The following is a 24,339-nucleotide window of genomic DNA, read 5'->3' as shown; positions in this document are numbered from 1 at the left end:
GTTAAATCCTCATTTTATGGACCATTGGAACTTTGAATCTGCCTCTTTTTTAACCTCATAGATTAAAATGATATAGAAAAATGGATGAACCACATGAATTAAATCCATACATCATGGTGGGTCCCACATAGCACTGCCTGGACCGAGTTCAAGTGGACAGGAAGTAATCAGCTTCCAACCAAATGATGTTTGAAATAAATGAATGGTTATCAATTATTATAGATATTTTCATCACAAATAAAAGAGGCTAATATATATATATATATATAGAAAAAGAACAAAGCAGCCGCGCAACCCGAGAAAAGCCCACAAGCTCTATGTCTAGTGTGGTCGGATAAGTTAGGTAATCAGGACATGGCTATCGATGGGCCCACTAGATGAATGGTCCGAATCACATAATGAAGTTGGCCCCACCACAATGTTGCTGTTGATGAGTGCTTTCTTGACACGTAACTACAGCACTCAACAATCAACATCCAATTAAAAGAAATGACTAATGAGAGGAGGTTTTGCCTCTTGCGTGTTGTGTCAAGCGCCACGATTGCGGCTTCCTCTCGCGCAATGGTTCACACGCAGATGAACTGAGACCGTCCATCTAATGGGCCCGGAGATGGCCCACAATTAAAAAAATCACTCCAGTAGATTATCCTGTCCACATGAACGGTGATCTTCAGATGATCGTAGATATGAAATCATCCACAACGTAAGCGGTCCATGCATCTATTCAATACCTAGTGCATAAATCCATGCATCCGTCACCAATCGTACCATGATTTTTGCTCCGCTACGTACCTTACAAAGGATTGGAATCCACGCAACACCTGCGCTTGCGTAAACCACCCAAGCTCTGTGGGGCCCACCATGTCGTTTGTGTAAAATCCATTTTGTCCATCTTGTTTTATCCATTCAGGCTTATCCACAGGTTTGTGTGCGTGGGCCCACAATAGTGTTTATAATGGACGGAGTGGATTGACTCATAGAAAGTGATAGACGTAGATTGCGTAGGCTCTCGTGTAATGAGTAAACTCTGTGGGGCCTATGTGATGTATATGTATTATCCATGCCGTCAATCTATTTTAATGGCTCATTTTAGCCGATTAACCTAAAATTAAAATATATCCAAAGCTAAAGTGGACCACACCAAAGGAAACATTGAGGATGAGACGTCCACTATTGAAACCTTCCTATGGCATACAGTAATGTTTGTTTGTAATCCAACCTATTTATAAGGTCACAGAGACATGTATGAAGGGAAAATACAAATATCAGCTTATTCAAAACTTATGTGGGCCCCAAAATGTTTTCAACGATAGGCCATCAATTCCCATTGTTTCTTATATTATGGTCTAATTTAGCTTTGGATATGCTTCATTTTTTGTAGCATGGCTGAAATGACATAGAAAAACGGATAGACGGTGTGGATAAGAAATATACATAACGGTGGGCCCCACAGAGTTTACTATGTACGCATTCCGCGTCCTACGGAACCTTGGCTGTTTTATGCGCGTAAAAAAAGGGCTGTGGACGATCCGGCCTCTTTTTGATTTATGATGAGTACAGGGTCGACCCGCCAAAGAAACAGAACCGCCTTAAGGTAACTCGCGTGAGGCACTTCTTGGGGTTTCTTTCTCAAACTGAGAGCCACGTGTATGATTTTTTTATATGGGATCCATTCCGTTCGTTGGGTTTAATTATTCATTTTAACCATTGATCCAAAACAATCATGTTGATATAAAACTCTTGTGGGCCACACCCCTAGAAAAGTTGGAATGGAACGCTTACCGTTAGTTTTATGTACGGTTAAATTCCATCTAGACCATTCATATGACGTGTATCATTAGGATGAAAGCCTTATCCAAAATTTACAATATTTTGAAACGCAGGTCCCATAATACATGACTTTAGCTGTTTTAGGCATTGATTTTTGGAGTGGTCCATCTATCTAAGCGTTGAATCATTCTGATTTCCAAATTAAAGGCTCAAATAGGGTGATGTACGTTATTGATAGCATGGATTTTATGCTGCTAGTTATTTTCTCCGAAGTTAGTGGAATTAACTCCGGTAGGTATCCAGCGCGAAGTACCCATGTACTTTCCAAAGAAAATAAAGATTTCTTTCCATGATTGGAAAATTCATGTGTATTTTGGTAATTTAAAGTCTTGAGAGTGCCCACTTCCGGAAATTAGATTTATCTTGTCGTTTTCGTCATGGATTACCATTTTTAGACATTTCGGACTTTTTCGTTGGAAGCTGATTGCTGTGGGAGGGAGCTAATTTGTTAAGGCCCGGGTGACATCGAGTTCCGTCACTCAACCATTGAAAGTTGGTGGGCCCCTTTGTCTGGTGGCGTGGATTAGGTGAGTCTGGCCGGTAGATCCATACTGTGGGGCCCACCTGGATGTATGTGTCTTATATCCATGCCGTCCATCTCTTTTGCCACCTCATTTTATATAATGAATAAAAACAAAACAAAGCATATCTAAATCTCACCTCGGCTGCACTACAGGAAATAGTGATGAGTGAATGGCCATGGTTAAAAACTTCTAAGGGCTAACATAATGTTTATTTTCTACCTAACTTGTTGATAATATCATATAAAAATTGATGGAGGAATCACACAAATTCCAGCTTGGTCTAAAAAATTTTTAGCCTAAAAGAGGTTTTAGTTTTCAGCTTCAAATAAAATTATTCCTTGTGGTGGTCCAGCATAGGTTTAAATTTACTTTTATTTTTGGGCTGAGTCTGGGTAACAGCTTTGCAGGAGAGTCACTACCGGTAGGTACCATCTCGATGTATGTGTTGCATATATATGTTGTTCATCCATTTTACCCGCTCATTTTAGGGCATGGTTCAAAAATATATAAATTACAAATCTCAATTGGACCACATGGTAGAAAAGTGATCATTGATCATCTACCATTAAAAACTTACCAAGGTCCAACATAAAGTTTATTCGCCATCCAATCAGTTGATTAAATCATAATAGAAAGGAACGTACAAATACTAAGTTGATCTAAAACTTTTATGGGCCATAAGAAGAAAACTTTTATGGGTCCTATGAAGTTTTTAGAATTTAGATATTTTGTTTGCCACAAGTAAAGATTCAATGCTTGCTGATACTGTCAGTGACGACATGGGCAATCACAATGTAAGAAAGTAGGAAATGCTTGCTTGTGGCAAACAGAAGATCTCGTTTGAAGTTTTCAACGGCCAATCACTATTATTTCCTGTAGTATATATATAGTTAACTTGGGATTTAATTTTGCTTCATTTTAAGCGATGACTAAAATAATAAGTCAAAATGAATGGACACCATTGATATACAATACACATATAGAGGATAGCCCTGATGGCAAGTGTTGTGGGGCCACTATAATGTATGTGTTTTATTGACATTGCCCATCCATTTTTCCATATTATTAGGGCATCAGGTCCAAAACTCTAGTGAACCGCACCACGGAAACCATAGTCATTGAATGCCCACTAATAATAACTTCTCGTGCCTTTGCATCAAGTCTATATACGTTTTCCTTTCACATATAAGTATGTGACAGATAAACATTACGGTGGACCTTATCCCAACCGTTTCCCCTTGGGTGGTCCACTTGAGTTTTGGATCTGCTTGGTCTATGAGCTCATGCACCCTAATAATATAAAACACATACGTCACGATGGACCTACAAGACAGTCTTCCAGAACTCGTGATCCGAGAACGTGGAGCAAGTTGGCCGACCAATGATGATCAACGGACGATTGGATGAGAAGAGTCCCAACTCAGGATGCCCATGATCGGAAAATAATTGTGATGGAGTGATCACATCCGTGCAATCAGTGGCACGCAGAATGGACGGTAGATTAAAATGGTCCCACCGTCCATCGAGCAGCTCCTTATTTGAATTTCTGTAACACTCCATCAGGAAGATGTTAGGACCACGCAAAATCTACCGTGCACTCTTCCCACCAGATGGTCCGCCGTGATCATCGGTGGCCTGCTTGGGCCCCACATATAAACCTAGACCCTAATAAGCTAACGGATATTCGTGCCAGATCACAGCTGTTTATTTTACTAATCTAAGTACGGAAAGAGACAGGTAACTTGCAGAAGTGCGCTGCACTGTAGTTGGTGGGCCTCCAACCTAAAATAATTGAGATGTTCATCTGGTGGGCCCCACTGTAGACGACTCAATGCAAAATACCAACCAATTGACAAATCAGTGGGCCCCACTGCGACATAAATGGGACGGTTAGAAATTAGCGGCTGGTGTGAACTGTGCCTCATGGTCAATCTACATGCGGCTAACCTGATGAACGGCTCTGATCACTCTTCCTGAGCCACGTATGATATCCCACCGACCATTAAGCCGGCCTTGATAAACAATCGTCAGAAAAAGTCAAGGATACGGAAGTTTAGGTAAACGCGGATGAAACGAAGAGATTTTCTGCAGCCACACGTACCTCTCCACGGTGCATCGTAGTGTGGGACCCACCATAAAGATGGCCCCACGCACGAAATCAGCCAGCCAGCTCATCCGGTGTGACGACTCCCTGTATGAAAAGAATCACCGTCTACGTAGAAGAGCCAACGGCCCACATTCAATTTCCACACGTGGCTAGCCTGGCTATCTTCCGGCGTGATATTGTTTTTTAACATGGCCATCTTTAAAGTGGGCCCACCTTTTTTAATTGCCAGTATAGCACGCACGCCGCGTGTAGATGCGAGTGAGGAGAAGGATGCGTGTAAAGCGTGCAAACCTCAAGGAAGAAAAATTCAAATCCAATGGATATTGGTATATTCGCATTTTGCCGTGGATCATCCCTGTATTTTCGTGTCTTTTAATAAACCTTCGATTGCAAGAACAGTCGATTACGGAGCTGATATTTACACCCACCCATATATTGCGCTTAAACGGCTCAAAAGTGTACTATTTCTATTCCCCGCAAATAGAAACGTAGTTGGAAGTCCCCAAATAGATCCAATGATTGCACATAAAACGTCAGATTGACACGGGTACCCCGAGTCAACACGGTAACTCGTGTAAGTGATTAAGTGTTTAAAGTAATATTCAATTAAGCTCCATCTCTAATAACAACGAATTGCCCAATTTGTTTTTTTAACTATAAATTTCATAAATAATTTAAAAGTGTAAATTTTTCTCGGGCTCAAATACACACACACACACACACTTTGAAGGGAAAGATTTGAGAGGGTCAAAGAAGACCATTAGACCATGCATAAAATATTAATATTATTGTTCAAGCGTGTAACATTCTAAATATTTCAAATAAAATTTCCTATTTTATAATACAGTCTCATATATGCGCGCATATTGTCTTTTTATTTTTCACTCTAACGTGTTTTAAATTCAAACTTTCATTTTAGGGATTCCTAGCCTCTGCATTTTCTTGGTAAAAGAATTTGCTCCGTGCGTGTGTGTGTAGTTGAGATCAAATTACAATGAACATTTCTCTCTTTTTTTACTTATAAATAATTATATTTTATATTTTTTTATGGTTGACAGATAACATTTATCATATTTGCTGTTTTGCTCATCGTGGTTGTAGTCCACCTAAATATTCATGCCTGGGCCGCCCCTCAAATGTTTAAAACCGTGACATCCTCGATAAACCGAATTTATATATATTTTTTTCTAGTATTGTACCATGTAAGAATAAATGGCAGTAATTCTTCATGGCTATATGGCAATTGGGGAATGGAGTGTGATTTAAAAATCACATTGAGAAAGTGACATCAACTATCAACAATTTGGACCATCCAATGTCTTATTTTTAGGTATACATTTGATAGCCATTACTTGGATGCTTAGGATTGCTTGATCTGTGTAGTTTTAGATAATGCTCCATCCTGAATGGGATCCACATATTGAATGGTTAGAATGGTTTTTTTTTATATCAATGCCATATGTGGTGCGGACTGGTCAATGTAAAACTCACGTACTCTTGCCGGGGATCGCATTGAGTTGGGCTGCCTGGTTCAGATGAGCTAGCGCTTGGACAACTAAATTTAGGCCGAGGGCAAGGTGTAGGTAGGTGTGATATTTAGGTTGAGTTAGTAATCTAGATTACAATACCTTATATTAGCATATATGGTAATTTAATAGAATTTAAGGGCTTGTTAGATTTTTCAACTTAATTGTAATTATCATGTAAATGAGTAATAATTATTTACCTGGGTAATTATCACATATTTCCTAATGAAGATGACAACTTAATTTTTTAACACTTAAAATGTAAAATTTACAAAACGTGAAGCCCATTGAGTTGTATGTGACTTATCCACACTACTCCTTTGTTATGCCAGCTAAATTTAGGACACTGGTAAAAAATTTTAAAAAAAAAAAAGAACAAAAAAAAAGAGAAAATTCAAAGCTTAAGTGGACTACACTATAAGAAATAGTGGCAATCGAACGCCTACCCTTAAAAACTTCTTGGGGCCCTTAAATGTTTTGAATTAAGGCGATATTTTTTTTTTCCCTTTATCCATGTCTGTGTGACCCTATGAACAAGTTAGATGATGAAAAAACCTCAATATAGCCCAGTAAATGAAACAATTTTTAATGGTGGACAAATTAAGGCTACCGTTTCTTTTCCTGTGGGCCATTTAAATGTTGAATCTGCCTCATTTTTTGATTCATGCCCCAGAATGTTCTAATAAAATAGATTAATAATGCGGATATATCATATACATTATGGTAGGGTCTACATATTTAAGTCATCATTTTTATAAAGATTTTCAAAGTGAATTACTTTAACATTTTCAAACCAAATAAAAAAGTAATAAGTACTTATTTACCATGATTTACATGTATCATGGAAAATCAAACAAGCCCTAACATTATGACAAAGTCACATACGATCATTTTTAAACTATTTAAATTATAGATCTTAATTTAAATTTATATCATATATATTAATACACTAATTTAATTTTATGCATATAGCAAATACTTAGGCATGACATATGGCTATATGATAAATAATATTCTTCAACATATATTATATGCAAAAAAAATCTAAATATTTTAGAAAAGCATGATAATTTATTAATACACACTTATCAATCATGCACCAAAGCCAGTTGTACACATATATTAACTCATAAGGCTGACATTTGCCTAACCCTAATCCATTCATTCCTTATACCAACCCTAACCCACCCCAGCCCTCAATGGCTGGGCCTCTCTAGCCTAGCCTAGCCTAGCTAGGGGTGGGTGCTTCACCTTCTTTTTGCCTGTTAGGGTGGGCCAGGGCTCTGGGGGCTGGGTCATCCTAACCCATAGCCACTACTTAGTCTAACCAAAATATGTAAATAAAGCAATTCATGGAACAAAATAATTATAACAATTCACTTGTATTTGGTAATTTATTACATTGTGGGGTTTAAGGTTGTTTTTCTCACTGTTGATTCAAGCTGACCAAATCAAGTGTCCTATCATGGTTGGATCATAACCTCACACCCACTCTCATTTGATGATCCCAGCCATTCAATTAGCTACAATAAACTGGATGGTGAATGAAAAATATCAGTGATCCAAAGCCGTCGAAAAATCACATGCTAGGATCATTTAATCACTGTGCCATGCTTATTCAAAGCTAGGCCGATCACTTGGACGGTCTTGATTAATGTGTGCCATGTCTAAGTTAGATATTATCATTTTACCAAATCAAGTGTCCTAAACAGCTGCAAACGAATACAAAAGCCATGATTCACCGATTCACTGATTTGACTCGTTCTAATGGATGCAAATCAGCACATGAATTTACGTATCTAAGCCTCTTTTAACACGTTTCCTTCCCTCGCTAATTAAGAGTTCCCGAACCACGGGCTCGTTTCATGTCTGCACGTGTGGCCATCTAATGGGACCACATGCTAATATGGTCCGAAGATCTCAACCGTCCTTATTCCAGTTACTACCATATAAAAGCCATCTTTCCATGATCACCCTTAACTAATGATCCTAACCTATGATTTTTTGAGTTGAATGTGATCCATTAAAAAACTTATTTTCATCACAACCATCCATTCAGGGTTATTTTCTTCAGGTAGCCCGTTTCAGCGTAGACTCCACAATATGGACAGTTCAGATCATTGGACCACTAAGCATGTGGCTGACAGTGGTAGGCGGACACAAGCTAAATCCAGAGCCGCGACAGAGACGGAAGGAACAGTGTTTTTATTTTCCTTCTTATTCGAGGAATTACACCCTAGTCGGCTAGACTACCGTATCTTGCGCTTGCGTGTTCTTACACATATCCGGTCCTCTGTTGTATCCATCCAACCGTTAAAATCACCAAGGCCTAAAACTACACATATCGAACAAACACAGCCGCCTGATTAATGCCAATTCGCTTACCACATTCATCCATTAAAGACTTTCCTTCATAACCGTCAATCAGATCCCAATGGATTGACATAGGAAAAAAATCATCAATCCAGTATGAGACTGTATATCACACTCCATCAACATCGTTCCCAAAATTCAACGGTCCTGATCACGTCGGCAAAGTAAGTACATATTCGTGTATAAAAAACACATATACTCTGGCAGAGCATGACATATTTTCGCCTCGCTGCGGTAGCAAACGCCAGCGAAGAGAAATCGAATTTTCCCACTTCGGATTTTATTTATCGCCTTTCTTTTGGGTTTTGTTTTTTTATTTTATTTTTTGTGTGGATTGCGCCTCCTCCGAAGCTGCGGTCTTCCTTCTCTCTCTGAAGGAGAAGAAGGAAAGAAGATCTTGTGATATTTCCTTTCCATATTAGTCCCTCGACTTACTCCATTTTCTCACTTTCCAACCCAGTCCATCGCAGACCTTTTTAAAGATCGCCAGCCCTTTTCTGTCCAAAAAAAGAAAAATAAAAACCTTTCGTTTTTCGCTCTCTCGTCTCTCTATCTATCTCGTGAATGGAAGAGGAATTGCAGTAGCGAGAAAGAGAGAGGGAGAGAGAGGGAATGCTGTATTTAAAACAACCGAAGTGGATTCTAGGGCTACGGAGCTCGGTATTTCGGTGATCTCGTGGTCTCCTTGTCGTCGCATGTCCGTTTGATCTTACCCGAGCTGGAGGCTCGGGATCCAAACCATGGAGGCAGAGAACGAGCCGCGGGCTCGGATCGAAAGGGAGTCGGATCCGAGGAGCTTCTTCTTGCAGAAATTCAAACTCTACGAGACTCGATCGGTAAGATGACTCTCTCTCTCTCTCTCTCTCTCTCTCTCTCATCTTTTTATGACCGTTTTGCCCTTTGTTCTATCTATGTTGAAGGTCTTTCTTTTTCTTTTTCTTTTTTTTCTTTTTTTTTCTTTTTTTAAAAATGTTTTTTAACCTTGTTAGAAATTAGATTTTTTTAGCTGCTTGATCTGTCTTCGATTTATCCTTTTTTTTTTTATTTATTTATAATATTTGATGAACTCGAATAACGTAATTTTTAAGAGATTTTCAAATTTAGTCCCTTTTTGTTATTTTTTGACGCTTGAAATATTTTGATTATTGATCTTTTTGTAACTACATTTCAAGAATCATGTGATGCCATTTGGTGGTCTAATTAAATATTATTTTGATTGCAATTCCTAATCTTTTCTTTGTTTGTATGAATTATTCCGTTCCTGTTTGAGCAGAATGCCATTTTATTTTCTAGATCACGTGATGGCTTCACAGGTCAATGGCTCATTTTCTTGTTATTCGATTCTTACTGTCCTATTTCTTCATTTAGATGGAAACTCAGATCTTGTCATGTGTCTCTGCAGCTTGAACTGATTTTTTTTATATAGTAATATCTGATTTTATGTTTATAGCGTTCTGAGCTGATTCAATTTATGATTACAGCTTGGTTTTCTCTGATGGTGTTTTATTGGCCGTGAACCAGTGTTATGATGGACACATTAGACTGTTATTTTAGCCCGTTACCACCATGAAACATAATTCAGCTACTAATTCTGTAATTAATTAAATACAATGAAAAAACAATCAGCTACTAATTCTGTATTACATATCTATTTATGAGTGGCTAAAAAAATCTTCTGCTATGACTCTGTATTGACAGAGTCTTATCGGTTTTGGTCTGAAATGCATAGAGTCATCAGACCATAAAGGGACCAAAACCGACCAAAAAGTTTCGAGTCATACCAGTTTCATTCCCCTGGTGAGTCCCCCTGGTGAGTCACACACCAAAGCTTCGTAAATCCATCTTGTGACGGAAACATTGACCGAGATATCATCATATATCTCGGTTCCTTATTCCCAATGCGTATATATGTAATTCATAGATTGAAATAGCAGTTTCATAGTGCAACTTGCTTAGAGTCTGAATCAGTACCCCTCAGCCCGCCTTGTCACCGTTCTGGTCTGGCGCCTTATTTCATTATTCGCTGAGACCGAGCCAACTTGGTTTTGTACAATATTTTGAACTAACATGCATGCATTCATTAAAATCCAAATTAAGGTGACCAAAATATTGGCCGCTATCTTGGCTCATAATGGATTTGGCCCCCCTGGGCCCTGCCTGTTATGGGACAATACTGCAGTACTTAAAAATTGGTTATGGCAGTTGGGTGTTTTTCAAACCTAGTATAGGATTTGTTTTGATTCACAAGCGAATTTTATTGTGAAAATTCAGTTTGCTCGAGAGGGAATTGCAGCAACCAATGACGCTTCATGGTATCACCAATGAGATGGTAGCCCTCAAATTGAAGTTGTGTTTCTTTCTGAAGTCCAATTCGAAGGTAACACAATTGGAATTTGAAGCTCATTGTGGATACAATTGAGATTGTCATTTCCATGCTAGGAAATTACAATTTAGATAATTTCCTATCTAAGGTTGTCATTGAATCCGATTGTCTTAATTTTTGCACTTGTTTTTATGAATCCATGAATCCAGTACTCTTTAGTCTTTGAACATTCAAAGCGCGAATTTCCCAGCACTTCAGTTGTTAAGAGTTTGAACAAGCTATGAAATTTAGGGGTCATTTGGATGCTTGTAACATCCCCAAGTTGTAAACACTTTACATGCGAACTCTTTACACCTAGTGTTTGGATGGGAGAAAAGGAGTATAAAAGTGTTTACAGGTTGTAAACAATTTTCACCAGAATCGCCACTTTTGTTTCCTTCAGAAAAAAGCTGCATTTCAGTTTATTTGTTAACTGTTTATGACTTTTCTCAATTCCTCTTTATTAAAGAGGAGTCGCCCACCCGCCTGGGGTTTGGGTGAATGGCTAGCATCGTGGGTTTGCTTCCTACAGACGCGAGTTCGATTCCCCTCCCCGTGATTTACCCGATGCACGTGGTTTGCAAGTGATTGCCTGCATCTGTAGGGATTAGTCTCGCCTTAAAAAGCGGCAGGGACATCCTATTGTCATTAAAAAACAAAAAAAGAGTGGCACCCAATGTTCCAAACCCATCTGTTTGTGTGTCTGTGTGCGCGCGTCCACCTGATGATTGAGGGCCCATTTTTATGACACCCAACCTTCATTTGAATTAGTGGGCCCACCTAATGATTGGTTTAGCCCCAGGATTGGCCCAAGGCTTTATTGCAATGGGCTCAACTCAATGATCTATCTTATATCAAGCTCTTATACATGATTCCAAGATTATAGTGGTATTTATCTCTCCAAGGTCTTTCTAGTGCGAGTACTCACTTTTTACATGGTAAACACTTTATCAATAAGCCAAACATGAGAAATTGATTAGCCAGTAAACACTCTACCACTAAACCATACATGAAAGAATGTAACCATTTGATCTATTAAATTCATTATAAGTGTAAAAAAATTTCAACTTAAAAATCTTACAAGCATCCACATGACCTCTTATGTAATGTATTTTTGGAAGATTAGACAATATTCAAATAGTTTTGGATGAACTTGTGTTATTTATGATGTAGAAAATTTATTTAATCAATACTTTGATTTCTTTGTGCAACAGAAATTTTATATGATAGGAAGAGACAAGAGTAGAACTATGTGGAGAGTGTTAAAGATTGACAGATTGGACCCATCTGAGTTGAACATTCGCGAGGATTCTACAACGTACTCAGAAGTTGAATGTTACGATCTGTTGAAGCGGATCCATGAAGGGAATAGGTCCACCGGTGGGCTGAAATTCGTCACCACCTGTTATGGCATTGTGGGTATGTATAGCTTGAGCTCTAAATATGGCATAGTGCTTTTTAACCCCCAAGAGATTCTCATCTCACACGATATTTTTCTGTTTCTTTTTTTTTCCCCCCAGGGTTCATTAAGTTTTTGGGGCCTTACTACATGCTGCTTATCACAAAAAGAAGGCAGATTGGAACAATTTGTGGTCATGCAGTATATGCCGTCACTAAAAGCGAGATGATAACCATTCCGAATTCTACTGTGCGATCCAATATGGCTAATTCTAAGAATGAGAACAGGTCTTTTGTCCATTCTGTGTGTAAATTGTATAATGTCCATGTACTTCTAAGGGAGAACGTAGAAATTAGTATTCCAAATCTTACTCTACCCTCTTTGTATTCTTCAAGAATGATGTGTTTTCGTATTTGGTTGCTTATTATTTGTCTTCTCTGTTTAAATACTATGAAAGAAATGATCTTAAGTTTGGAGGACATCCACTACTAATTGACAAGTTGTATGCACTGTTGGTGTTAATAATTGGATGGTCTATACCTAAATGTTATATGTATTTGTGTGAATAAGTTCTTCCATTCAGTTTTTGTAGGTTCCTTAATATTAAATCGTTGACGCAAGCCGCGTCCACCTCAAAACGGCTCCACATTCACATTAAATAATTTCCCGTAATTTTAGATAGCCTTATTGATGCCGAACAAATAATTATATTGTAAAGCATGAAAGGTTCCAGCTTTGCTTTTTCCTTTTTAATCTTTTGAAGTTATAGCAGTTTCATGGAGCCTACTCGCCATAACGGTTACTGCAAATGTACCGAGGCAAGCTTCATACAGTTGTGATGTGATGTTAATATAAAATTAAATGAAACAAGGTGTTGGAGTTGAGGAATTCAGGTCATTTCTTTTTCTAGTTAAGAGTTAATTTACCATCTCAGTTGCTTTACATGCTTTCTCTCATCTAGTTTTATTTTGATTTTCAATGGGATATACATTTATGTGTTTGTATCTTTTATTGATGGCATAGATACAAGAAGCTCCTGTGCACAGTGGACCTTACAAAGGACTTCTTTTTCAGCTACTCATACCATGTCATGCGTAGTCTTCAAAAGAACTTATGTGATGGTGAGACAGGACAAGTCCTCTACGAAACAATGTTTGTCTGGAATGAATTTTTAACACGTGGAATTCGGAATCACCTCAAGAACACCCTCTGGACTGTAGCATTGGTTTATGGCTTCTTTAAACAGGCAAGTCTCTAGAAACGAAGGATTGAGCTGCATTCATTAAAAAAATAAATAAATGAGCAGCTGCCTTTACATTCTTAAAGCATATGACAGTGGTTTCAGCTAATGTTTGTTTCATGTTAGTATTTTTTTTTAAAAATATTGCAATGCAAATTGTATGTATGTGAAACTGTTCAGTGATTATATGTGGTTCTTGCTTCTGATAGGGAAAGACCATCCCCAATTATAATGGGGTCTGGCACCTTGAAATATCTTAACTGCTGCTTGGCAGAAATAAAAAAGAGAAGAATTTATGAGACTCTTCTCCATTCCCAAGTTACAGTGCATTCAGTAAACATTTCTCTAATTTATCATTGTTGTTTTTTTAATGCCTGATTGTTTCAATTTGGAATGACTGATAGTCTAGCTGCAGCCGATGGGCTATGGCTCCATCTTAAAGTGCAACCCTTAAGCAAGTGCAGTTTCTCGATTTGGTAATTCTGTCTGGAAGATGAAGTGAACAATTATAGACATAAAAAAAAATGGTCTCATGAATTCCGACAAGTCGAAGTTCTTTGAATGTTTTGAAATTAATAGGAAAAATTTTAAAGAGCATGATAAGTGGTGCAGCTCATGTGAACAGTTAAAAAATGCTTCATTGGTTCAAGTCTTCTACGTGGATTGATTTGATGCAAACTCATGGCTTGTAGCGGAGGGTTGAAGATGTAAAAGTCACTACCTTTTTAAAACTATAAGAAAGGAATTCTTTTTATTTTCTTTTTCATGTCTTTCAAAATCAAGCATTTGAAAGCTTAAAAGTGAATGGAATATGATGCGTGCTTCTTGAAACTAATTGCATGAATTTCATGTCCTTCATTAGTATACCTTAATACTTCATTGGCAAGAGAATTGTGCTATTGCCGTGCTGCAATCCTGTGTTAGTTTCTTCTTGGATCTGTTTGAACTTGTTCTCTATTAAACACTGTTTTGTTTTCTTTTTCTTTTTTCTTTCTTTTTTTCTTTCTAAAAGTTATTCCTCAAAATGGTTTTACTCTTCTGTATCTGCCTGGACATGAGTTTTACAATTTATAGACCCTCCGCTTCTAATTCTTTATTCCGGGTTAAATTTGTTTATAATGTCTTCATAATTCAACCATTTTCTCAGAGCAAGGATCTTCCTGCAAGTGTCTTATTATTAGAGATTGACACTTGTGGGTGCCAAGAGATTACAAATGTTGTTCTTGTCAGAGGGAACATAAAGTCTGTTAACAAGTCAACCTGCCAGATTACAAATGTTGTTCTTGTCAGTGGGAACATAAGGCCTGTTAATAAGTCTACCTGGCAGATTATTCTTTGATTGGTTGATATGAATGCTCATCCAGGTTTACTGGGTTGCTGGATAATGATTTGTAGGTGACCAAGTACTTCGTAACAGCCGTTGGGTAACCAGATCGTTTGTATTATATGGAGTTCTCCATGTACTCGTTATTTTCAATTGATAAGGGACCACTCATGGCTTATGTTTTGTGAATACAGGCTAAACTTTCAATATCAGGGAAGGATTTTAAGCTGACACTCATTGCTAGGCGATCACGTCATTATGCTGGCACCAGGTTGGAATAAAATAGGCCTTAGTAAAATGTATATTGTATTATTTATGCTAGAGCTGCTTATTTCAAAAAGTGTGGCAGTGTGAGGTTCGGTCTGTTATCTTTTCTTGTCGATCCAAAAAACCAAAATCAATTCCTTGTGTAGGTACCTAAAACGGGGTGTAAATGAGAAGGGAAGAGTTGCTAATGATGTAGAGACGGAACAAATTGTGTTTGAAGATGTTCCTGAAGGCTGTCCAGCGCAAATAAGTTCTGTTGTGCAGAATAGGGGCTCAATACCCCTTTTTTGGTCCCAGGAAACTTCACGCCTGAATATTAAGCCTGATATCATATGTAAGTTCCCATCATTCTAAGCTATAGTGCATGTAATGCAAAAGAATGCTAAAGTGTGGAGTGTGGAAGTTTGTCTTGGTTTTTGCAATCTCTTTACTGACATGCTAGCTTCCATCCAGTGCATAAGAAGGATGTAAACTATGAGGCTACTCGGCTTCATTTTGAGAATCTAGCCAAGAGATACGGGAGTCCTATAATCATTCTGAATTTGATAAAGGTTAGTAGATACAAGTTAGTGTTGAATAGATACTGTTTATAGGGATATTTATTTATTGGTTTTGTTATCTCAGACATCAAGAAATCAATCTCTGGTTCTCTCAGTGTGTCACGTCCATTTTAATAACTTGTAATTGGGGAATTGTAAAGAATATTTTATGGATATGTGTATGCCAATATCTGGAATTCACAAATATCTTACTGTTTCTTCCCTGGGCTTCTTTTTCATATTGTTCCCTGCACCTGTTTCTAAACAGACGCGTGAGAAGAAGCCTCGAGAATCCATTCTCCGGTCAGAGTTTGCTAGTGCAATCGATACTATTAACAAGGACCTTTCTGAGGGGAACCGCCTGAGATTCCTACACTGGGATCTGCACAAACATTCAAGAAGGTATTGGGTTTGTGTGCTTGCATTCTATGTTTGGATGCTAATAGTGTTCTCACATTTCTAACTTTAATATAATTTTTCATTCTTCAGCAAAGCTAGCAAAGCTACAAATGTGTTGGCGTTATTAGGCAAAGTGGCTACATATGCATTAGACTTAACTGGCTTCTTTTATTGTCAAGTTACCCCATCTCTGAGACTTGAGGGAGCTCTAAAATGGCAATTCTCTGAGTGAGTAGTTTCTTACAATGCACTAGCCTTTAAGAGTTCAGTATTCATCATTTCTGATGTTTCTTAACGCGTTGACATGCTTAAATCCGATCATGCGGAAATAATTAGTACAGACTTGTGGATTCAAGCAATGTTATCTCTTGGGTGAATTCTGAGGGTTCCACACATTATGGGATTCCACTCGTGTTGCCTGAGTGTGAATCCTGAGGGTTCTGAGGACTGTAGTTTCTCAGAATGCACCAGCCTTTAAAAGTTCAACATTCACCATTTTTATGCTTGTTAACATGTTAGCATGCTTAAATCTGATAACGCAGAAACGATTAGTACGAGCTTGTTGATTCAAGCAATGTTATATATTTGGTGAATTCTGACACTTCCAAACACTGTAGGCTTCAATACATGTTGCCCGGGATTTTTTGCTTTTGCCTTTTGGCTAAGCATTTTGTTTGCTTTTGTCACTAGAGAAGCTAATCAGTCAGGGGAAGCCTTTTGCTTCAAAATGGTGTTGGTAGGGTTCTTCAAAGTGGTGTTCGTAGGGCTTTTCTTTGTTCTATGAACATGCTTCCATTGTTTTCATGATCCTTTCTTTCTCTCTTTTTTTTTTTTTTTGGAGTCTGTACTTGCATCACATACTGGTCAAAACCATCCTAGTCTTGGTCATATTCGATCTGGTAGATCTGTTTTCATCTACATATGTTTGTGCACTTAATTTATAGATTTGTATGGTGGTAATGGTACTTGCATGCTTAGAAACAATGTTGGGAAATGCAATGTTTTCAGCATTCTTTTTGTTGACTGCTTTTGCTTTACTTTGACATTTGTTTCTGACTGTTTTTGCTTTACTTTGACATTTGTTTCTGACTGTTTTTGCTTTACTTTGACATTCCTTTCTGTTACAGAAAGGATGATGCTAGGAACTATCCTCAAAGTATTTCCAACAACAACACAGGGGACACTGATTTCTCTGAAACAGAAACCCAGCAAGATTCCACTGTTGTCAGCAAAAATTACCCTGTCAAACCACCTATGTTCCAAAAAGGTGTCCTCAGAACCAATTGCATAGACTGCTTAGATCGGACAAATGTTGCACAATATGCCTATGGTTTGGCTGCTCTTGGTCATCAGCTTTATGCCTTGGGTTACATAGATGTCCCAAAAGTTGATCTAGATGCTCCATTGGCTGATGATTTGATGAGGTTTTATGAAAGAATGGGTGACACACTTGCACACCAGTATGGTGGTTCTGCTGCCCACAACAAGGTATTCCATCATAGTGGTGACTTGTTATTGAAACAGTATTTTTTTAAAAATGAAATATTGGCTTCTGTACCAGGGTATTTGATGTTGTTGACTGATATTCGAATGAAATGTATGGTTTCGTTATATGTCGATGCTAACCTTCTACTTCGCATATCTGATTGATTTCTTTGACTAGTAATCTCAGTTCTTGGCTCTTCTCTTAATGAAAATAGTGATATGAGCAAATTACTGTTGGTTACTTTTGTTTGTATTATAAATCTAACAGATGCTATGCTGAATAAAGTACATTATCATGACTATCCTTTCTTTTTGTGAACTGAATGAACACGCACAGCATCTTACTTTAGCAGGATGGTTCTACAACCGCAACTTGCCAAACAGAAATCATCTCTCAACTTCCTTATCATTCAACTTTCAATTCAGCCACAAATATCACGAACCATAAAATTATGCTTTTTCATGCATTTCGCCATATGCTAGTGTGGAATATTTTTCCCATTTTGGAAAATGAGTTTTTAGTCATCAGTTATTGGTTATTCATGTGGCGAGCTTGGTTTATTCTATTCTATCATATCTGCATTCTGTTTGAAAATAAAATAGCAGCATGCCATTCTAGTAAGTATATCTATATATGTAAGGTTTAGCATAAAGGTTCCATTGAAATTGGGTTAATGCCTTTGCCAAGTTAAATTTATGCATGTGAATAGGAAGGATACATAGAATCTGACTAAATATCAAGACATTCCTTGTTGCAAAGACATCTTAAACAGGAAAAGAGTGATGCCCTGCAGTAGCCTGATTTTTGTCTCACCAGATTCCGGTCCGTTGTTCCAAAGAACTTTCAAACATAACAAAATTTGGTACAATTGGATATCTTTGAGTTATTTTTCCAGTGGGCACAAGATCATGCAATTCTGTCAAAATCTGTGCCAGCAAAGGGCAAATTACCTACATGGTATAGGGCTGTGATGGGAATTATTGTAATTCTATAGAAATAAACAGATGTCAGACTTTTTTAAAAAAAATGTGTGCTGATGAAAGGCTCGGAGCAGATACTTGTTTGCATAATGATTTTAATGTTGGATTTTCTTTCACATTTCTTTTGATTATTTTATAGCAATTATGTATAATTGCATTCATGACTTCATGTAGATATTCTCTGAAAGAAGAGGCCAATGGAAAGCAGCAACGCAGTCGCAGGAGTTCTTCAGGACCCTTCAGAGATACTACAGCAATGCTTGCATGGATGCCGAAAAACAAGATGCTATAAATGTGTAAGTCTTTTAACCCTCTTGTCTCCAAGAATGTCATAGCAACCTGTTGAGTTCTGATCCAGCAGTTGCATATTATATTTTACAGCAGATTTTCAGAATTTGCGTACTATCAAGCATTTAATTCTTGACATCCATTTGGCTTTTGAGCAGGTTCTTGGGGCACTTCCAACCCCAGCAGGGCAAACCAGCACTTTGGGAGCTAGACTCAGACCAGCATCACAATTTTGGAAGGCATGATGATAAAATTACTGAGAAATATGCCAGGTATTGATTGATATTGGTTGTTTTGGATTTATCTGCATTCTGTCTTCTCTGCATGATTTACCAATTTTTCTGCTTGATTAATTCTCAAAACGATCACAAATCCTCCACTTCTAATGAAAATAGTAATCAGAAAAGGAAAACAAAAGCTATTTAGTAAAATTTTGTGTTTCTGTTTTTGCAGTTCTATAAAACGATCCCTATCAGATGGCAACATTTTATGTGAAAGCAACACGCCTGTCTCTGGCACAAATATTGGACAGAAGAAACTTCCCAATTCGGCATTGTCTGAAAGAACAAATCAAGAGGGGACTAGCAAGGATCTATCTGATTCCACTAATGAAATTTCAACTTGTGGAAGTGATATATCGTATTCGAGGTGGGCTTATTTTGTCTTTCTCCCTCTGTTTAATGCATTAACTATCTCCTTTATTCTCCTCATTATCTAATTGGAAAACACGAAGTTGCCTCCATTTAGAGCAGTGTTTTAAATAGTGAATATCATGGAAGCATAAGGTTCACCCCTCTGAAGTGTGAACTTAAGCTACATAGCGTGCATCGTAAGGTACACACTACTTCCAGATTTTTTAGTTAAGGTTGTGCTTGGTTGCGCCAAATATCATGAAATTTCATGATATTTTGCACCTTATCTGATTAATAATGAAAATGATATTTAATGACCTTTGGTGCAACCAAACATAACCTAAAATGATAGGAAAACTAGGCAAAGATTATGTATAAAGGCAAAGAAAGAGCAACATAACTGATTTAGTACTAATTATTTTACCAAAATCATTTATTTATATATTTTTAATCGAAAAATGAAAAATGTAACAAATCATCGAAGACATTAACCGATTGTAATGTTTTAGTGAAAAATAAATTGTACAATTGGCTATGTAGCATGTACTATACAGGCTATGCCACATGTACCATAGGCTACAAGTAACTTAAAGTCTAAGCTACGCTACATCGCATAAGCTACACTCTACATAGTGAAGCCATTTAAAATACTGATTTAGAGCAGTCATATGCTCCCCAAGCGAAGATAAGCTTGAATTATATGGGCACATCTCCATTTCTTTCCACCCAACTCAAATTATATGGGCAACATCATTCTCAATCTCTCCACTCATGAATCATTCACCCACGGTATCAAAAGTGGTCATTTTGGGAAACTTCTTGGTTAGCGATCTTAACTAATTACTCATTTTCACTCCTTTTGTTATTAAGTTGCACTCCATATACTTTGTTTTAGTCAGACTAATTTTATAGCCTGTAGATTCTATAGCACCCCTCCATAAATTTGTGTTTATGTCCTCCCTCATCCTGTTAATCAAAACAATGTCATCTGCAAACAACATACACCATGGATCTCTTCCTGCAAATACCTCGTTGACTCATCCATAGCCAATGCGAAAAGGTACTGGCTCAATGGCAACCCTTGGTGCATGCCTACAATAATTGGCAACTCACTTGTCTCTCCACCTGTCCTCACACTTGTTACTCCTACCTCGCACACATCCTTAATCATGTGAACATATCCTCTTGAAACTCCTTTCTTTACCAACTCCCACCAAATTAACTCTGTAAGGACCCTATCATTTGCTTTCTCCAAGTCATTAAAGACCTTCCTCTCCCACATTTCTCCATCAATTGTCCAAGTAGGAAAATAGCTTTTTAGTGATAGACCTCCCAGGCATAAAACCAAACTGATTTTTTGATACATTCGCTACATGCCTGTCTTTGCCCAATTACTCTTTCCAAAGCAATTTGGCATATGATTAACATGGCTTCCCTTTCGGCTATTGGAAAGAGGAAGATCCAATGCTTCCAGAATTTCTCCTCTTCTTTCTTTTGGATGGTCACCTTCATCAGAAGGGACGTTGCGGTGTGGTCATTTTGTCTTTCAATTTCTGATCCTTGTTATTGTTTTCTTCACTTTAGCTGGCTTGCCAACTTCGGGTTGCAGGCCTATTTCTTTGGATTGGGATTGTTGTGTTTAGTTTAGTTTTTTTTTTTTTCTGGGTTTGTAGCAGGTCTTTGCCTGTTTCTCTTTTCTGCCTTTGGCGTTCTTCTATCCCTATGCTCTCAGAGCAGCTGTCATTTAACAAGTTCAGAGTGTATGGTCCTTATTTAAGAAAAAGGGGGTTTCATGTGTTTGAGTCATAGTTTGATGTCACCAAGATTTGGTTTTTCTGTAGGTACACACCCTCGATGGCTCGCAGGCAGCTTTTCACAGACATACAAAGGGATCGATGCCTTGAGAGTTATCCTATTTACTTCAACGAACACGGCGTGGGAGACTCAAATTTCCTTGACCTGGATTGGCTTTCTTCTTCTGGGAACTCATGTGAGGAGGAAACGTATGAGAGGTAATAATGGTTTGCATTAAGGAGACTTATATCATACTCAGGCAGCATATGGTGCTTCATAGGCAGGCACTCAGAAATTGTACTTGTGGCATATATTTCATTCAAGTGCAACCAACTAAATTGTAGATGAATTACAGTCCAAAAATCAGATTGATTGAACATTCCTAAGTCCTAACCTTTGATTCACGGACACTTGTTTGTTTAAAGCCATTGGATATTTTCCATTTTCACTGCGAAATTAATGTACACCAATCAGAGATTCACGGACACTTGTTTATTTAAAGATAGCCATTGGATATTTTCCATATTTCACTTCCCAATAAATGTACACCAATCAGTGAGTCAGATAATCAAATAATTGTAATTTTTGGTTCATGATGCATCTAAAATAGGACCATTGTTTGGAGAATTAATTTGACTTTCGTGTATGCCACATGCAATTTCCAAGTAACTTTTCCTGGATATCATCAATCACACTGCCAGAGTATCACATTTTCTCTTGCATTAAACACTCTATCCACCAGACGGATCCATTCTGCCGAATACACTGTCCACACTTTTCAAACAGGTTCCTTTGAAGAGGTTTTTGCTCGAGTACATCCTGATGTATTGCAATATGATAGTCGGATTTCAGTCTCTGGAATTTGGTTCTTTTCAATGACCCGAACCATTTATGTAATAGGGCTTCCCATGGATGGGGATGCCCCAAAAATCTCACATATTGATTATTTTAACCCTTTTGACTATTATACAGAGGATATGGTCACTGTCCGATTTCAAAGTAAAATAGCAAAATTTCAAACGGTTGAAAGATTTTGTTTGTTGTCTATCCACCATACAAGGTGAGAGACATTGTATGGATGGTTTCTATTACCGGAAAAATGATCCAGATTCAAATGCTCAAAGTTCCAACAATCACATAGGAATCTGGCAGAATGTTTTCAAGCAAACCTCTTCATTGAAAAGCCAATTCTTGATACAAATCCTACTCAGCTCAGACTTGGCAACCAATCTGGTTCTATACCACTGAGTCATCCCCTGACTCAGCCTTGACTCGACTAAGGACCAAATGAGTCGGCCCAAGTTGCCCAGTCTTTTGACCATTATTATTGGTGGGAATTCCCAATTAATTTGATGCAAGTGAGGGTGGCATATGCATGCATATCGAAAATCATTAAATTCTCACTTTTTTAATGGCTGGACAGGTCTGCTCTCATCAACTCCCCGATTTCAACCCTTTCATCGGAAAATGTTGTCTCCGGCATGAATGTGGAAACAACTCCACCTTCTAGCGAACATGGATCCAGCATGAGGGTTAGTACTAGTCTCACTGACACTCGTATAATTTTCTCGTGAAGCAAATGGTTTATTATCTGAACATTTGCAATTTCTATCATTTGAATTTTGCCAATGGATTTTCCTTCATTGATAATCATGTGTAAGGTGATCCATCTAGGCCCCAACACATCAGCTGCCGTGGTGGCACTCATGGTGGGATCCAGAGTTATTGGTAAAGGTTGGATTCCCTGGCATAACATTGAGGCCTGTCACTCATTAGATAGACCATGGATTATATGAAGGAAATAAACCTTAAAAAACTCTTCTTTTTTTTCATAAACCATGGCCCATTTGATGAGTGGACAGCCCAATGATAGGGCCAGGGCATCTTGATGTGTGACATGTTGGTGTGCCTCTGTCGCATTGTCATGATTGGTCACTTTAGATGGTTTCCCATATACATGCTTTTTGATAGTTCACAATTCATTTCTGCAAAAACTGATCCGTTAAGCAACAAACCTCTGCAGGGAAGAGAGGAAACAGAGATGGAATTTTCCTTTGACGTGGCCCACAATCCAGACGCGCTCAGAGAATTTTCTGACAGTTTTGTGAACTGGGTCATCCATGGAGAGACCCTGTGCCATTAAATGCCAAATCAAACCCTCAGATCTCTAATTTACTTCCACCCCCATCTAACCCACTGCTGCATGTCTGCCTATCCGCATAACCAGATAAAGAATAAGAGGAAAAAGGGAAGAGAAACAACAGCAGTGACATCGGCATGCTTTTGTAAGATATCCATCCTCTTCATAGCCTCATCCGGTCCCAGTATAAATGCTTCGATCGTGTGAGATCCTCGGTTGGAAACCAATACAAGTATGAGAGATATAGATATTGATTCTTTTGGAGCTCTATTCTGCTTCACCGCAGGCAGATTATGAAACCTAGAATTCTTGTTTATGTAAATATTATATTATATATTCTCGCACACGTTGAGCTCCAACATTTCAGTTACGGTATTCCTTTTCTGTGTTTGCCATTTATTCATTTAGTATTTCATCATTTCAGATCAGCTTCATTGATTGGTTTTTTACGTCCCAAACAGGGCGTGCTTCAGGTGGACCCCACTATCTTTTGGTTTGGGCCTCCCTCACCCCAATCTCTTCTTGTGATATTCAGGTGGCTCCCTACATGTTCTCTGGTTAATTGATGGAAAGTTATTGAATGGCTAAAAATGAAAAAAATCCAATGGTTCAATTTCAGTAACTGTTCTCGCTTTGCCACCTCTGGTATAGCATCCGAGTCACACTCAGACTATCAAATGACACCCCTTGTCATTAAGACTCCACAATAATGTATATGTTTTATCCATAACTTCCATCCATTTTGCCAGCTCATATCTAAATCTCAGTGGACCACACCACAGCAAACAGTGGAAATTAAACGCCCACCATTAAAAACTTAATGGGGCACACAAGTTTTCGATCAAGCCCACGGATTTCTGTGGCATGGTCAACTTGAGATTTGGATCTGACTTATTTTTGGGCTCATGCCCTAAAATAATGATCTAAAATGGATGGACAGTGTACAAAACACATACAACATGGTAGGGTCCGCAGATGTTTTCCAGCACCAAGATCTCAGTACTGGAGGGATCATTACAGAATCTAAGTCCTTGTCATTAGTGGAATGGGACGTGGACCCATATCAATGATGAGATTCACCCACTGCAAAAAAAAAAAAAAATCATTTTCCACAGAAGGAATTTTCAAG

General features: G+C 38.1%; 1 protein-coding gene across 3 annotated transcripts; it reads left to right on the top strand.

The window, feature by feature from the left end:
* Nucleotides 1-8,647: 8,647 nt before the first annotated feature.
* Nucleotides 8,648-23,633, top strand: LOC131251793 (phosphoinositide phosphatase SAC3-like). Of its 3 annotated transcripts, XM_058252751.1 has the most exons (17): nt 8,648-9,196; nt 11,937-12,141; nt 12,243-12,408; nt 13,145-13,367; nt 14,880-14,956; nt 15,099-15,286; nt 15,406-15,503; nt 15,760-15,893; nt 15,990-16,118; nt 17,018-17,378; nt 18,531-18,652; nt 18,803-18,916; nt 19,098-19,292; nt 21,118-21,288; nt 22,494-22,602; nt 22,745-22,804; nt 23,094-23,633. In XM_058252751.1, exons 1-17 carry the CDS (start codon nt 9,101-9,103, stop codon nt 23,211-23,213), a joined length of 2,568 nt encoding a protein of 855 aa, XP_058108734.1. In that variant the 5' UTR covers nt 8,648-9,100; the 3' UTR covers nt 23,214-23,633. The 3 variants fall into 3 exon arrangements, with proteins under 3 accessions (XP_058108734.1, XP_058108735.1, XP_058108736.1); XM_058252752.1 differs by lacking the exon at nt 22,745-22,804 and having other exon boundaries at nt 8,650-9,196; XM_058252753.1 differs by lacking the exons at nt 8,648-9,196; nt 11,937-12,141; nt 12,243-12,408 and adding an exon at nt 12,676-13,014.
* Nucleotides 23,634-24,339: the final 706 nt, after the last annotated feature.

This window comes from Magnolia sinica, chromosome 7 (genome assembly GCF_029962835.1).
Source record: "Magnolia sinica isolate HGM2019 chromosome 7, MsV1, whole genome shotgun sequence".
Lineage (NCBI taxonomy): Eukaryota > Viridiplantae > Streptophyta > Magnoliopsida > Magnoliales > Magnoliaceae > Magnolia > Magnolia sinica.
Note: the sequence above shows the minus strand (reverse complement) of the source record. Positions and strands in the feature narration are given on the sequence as shown.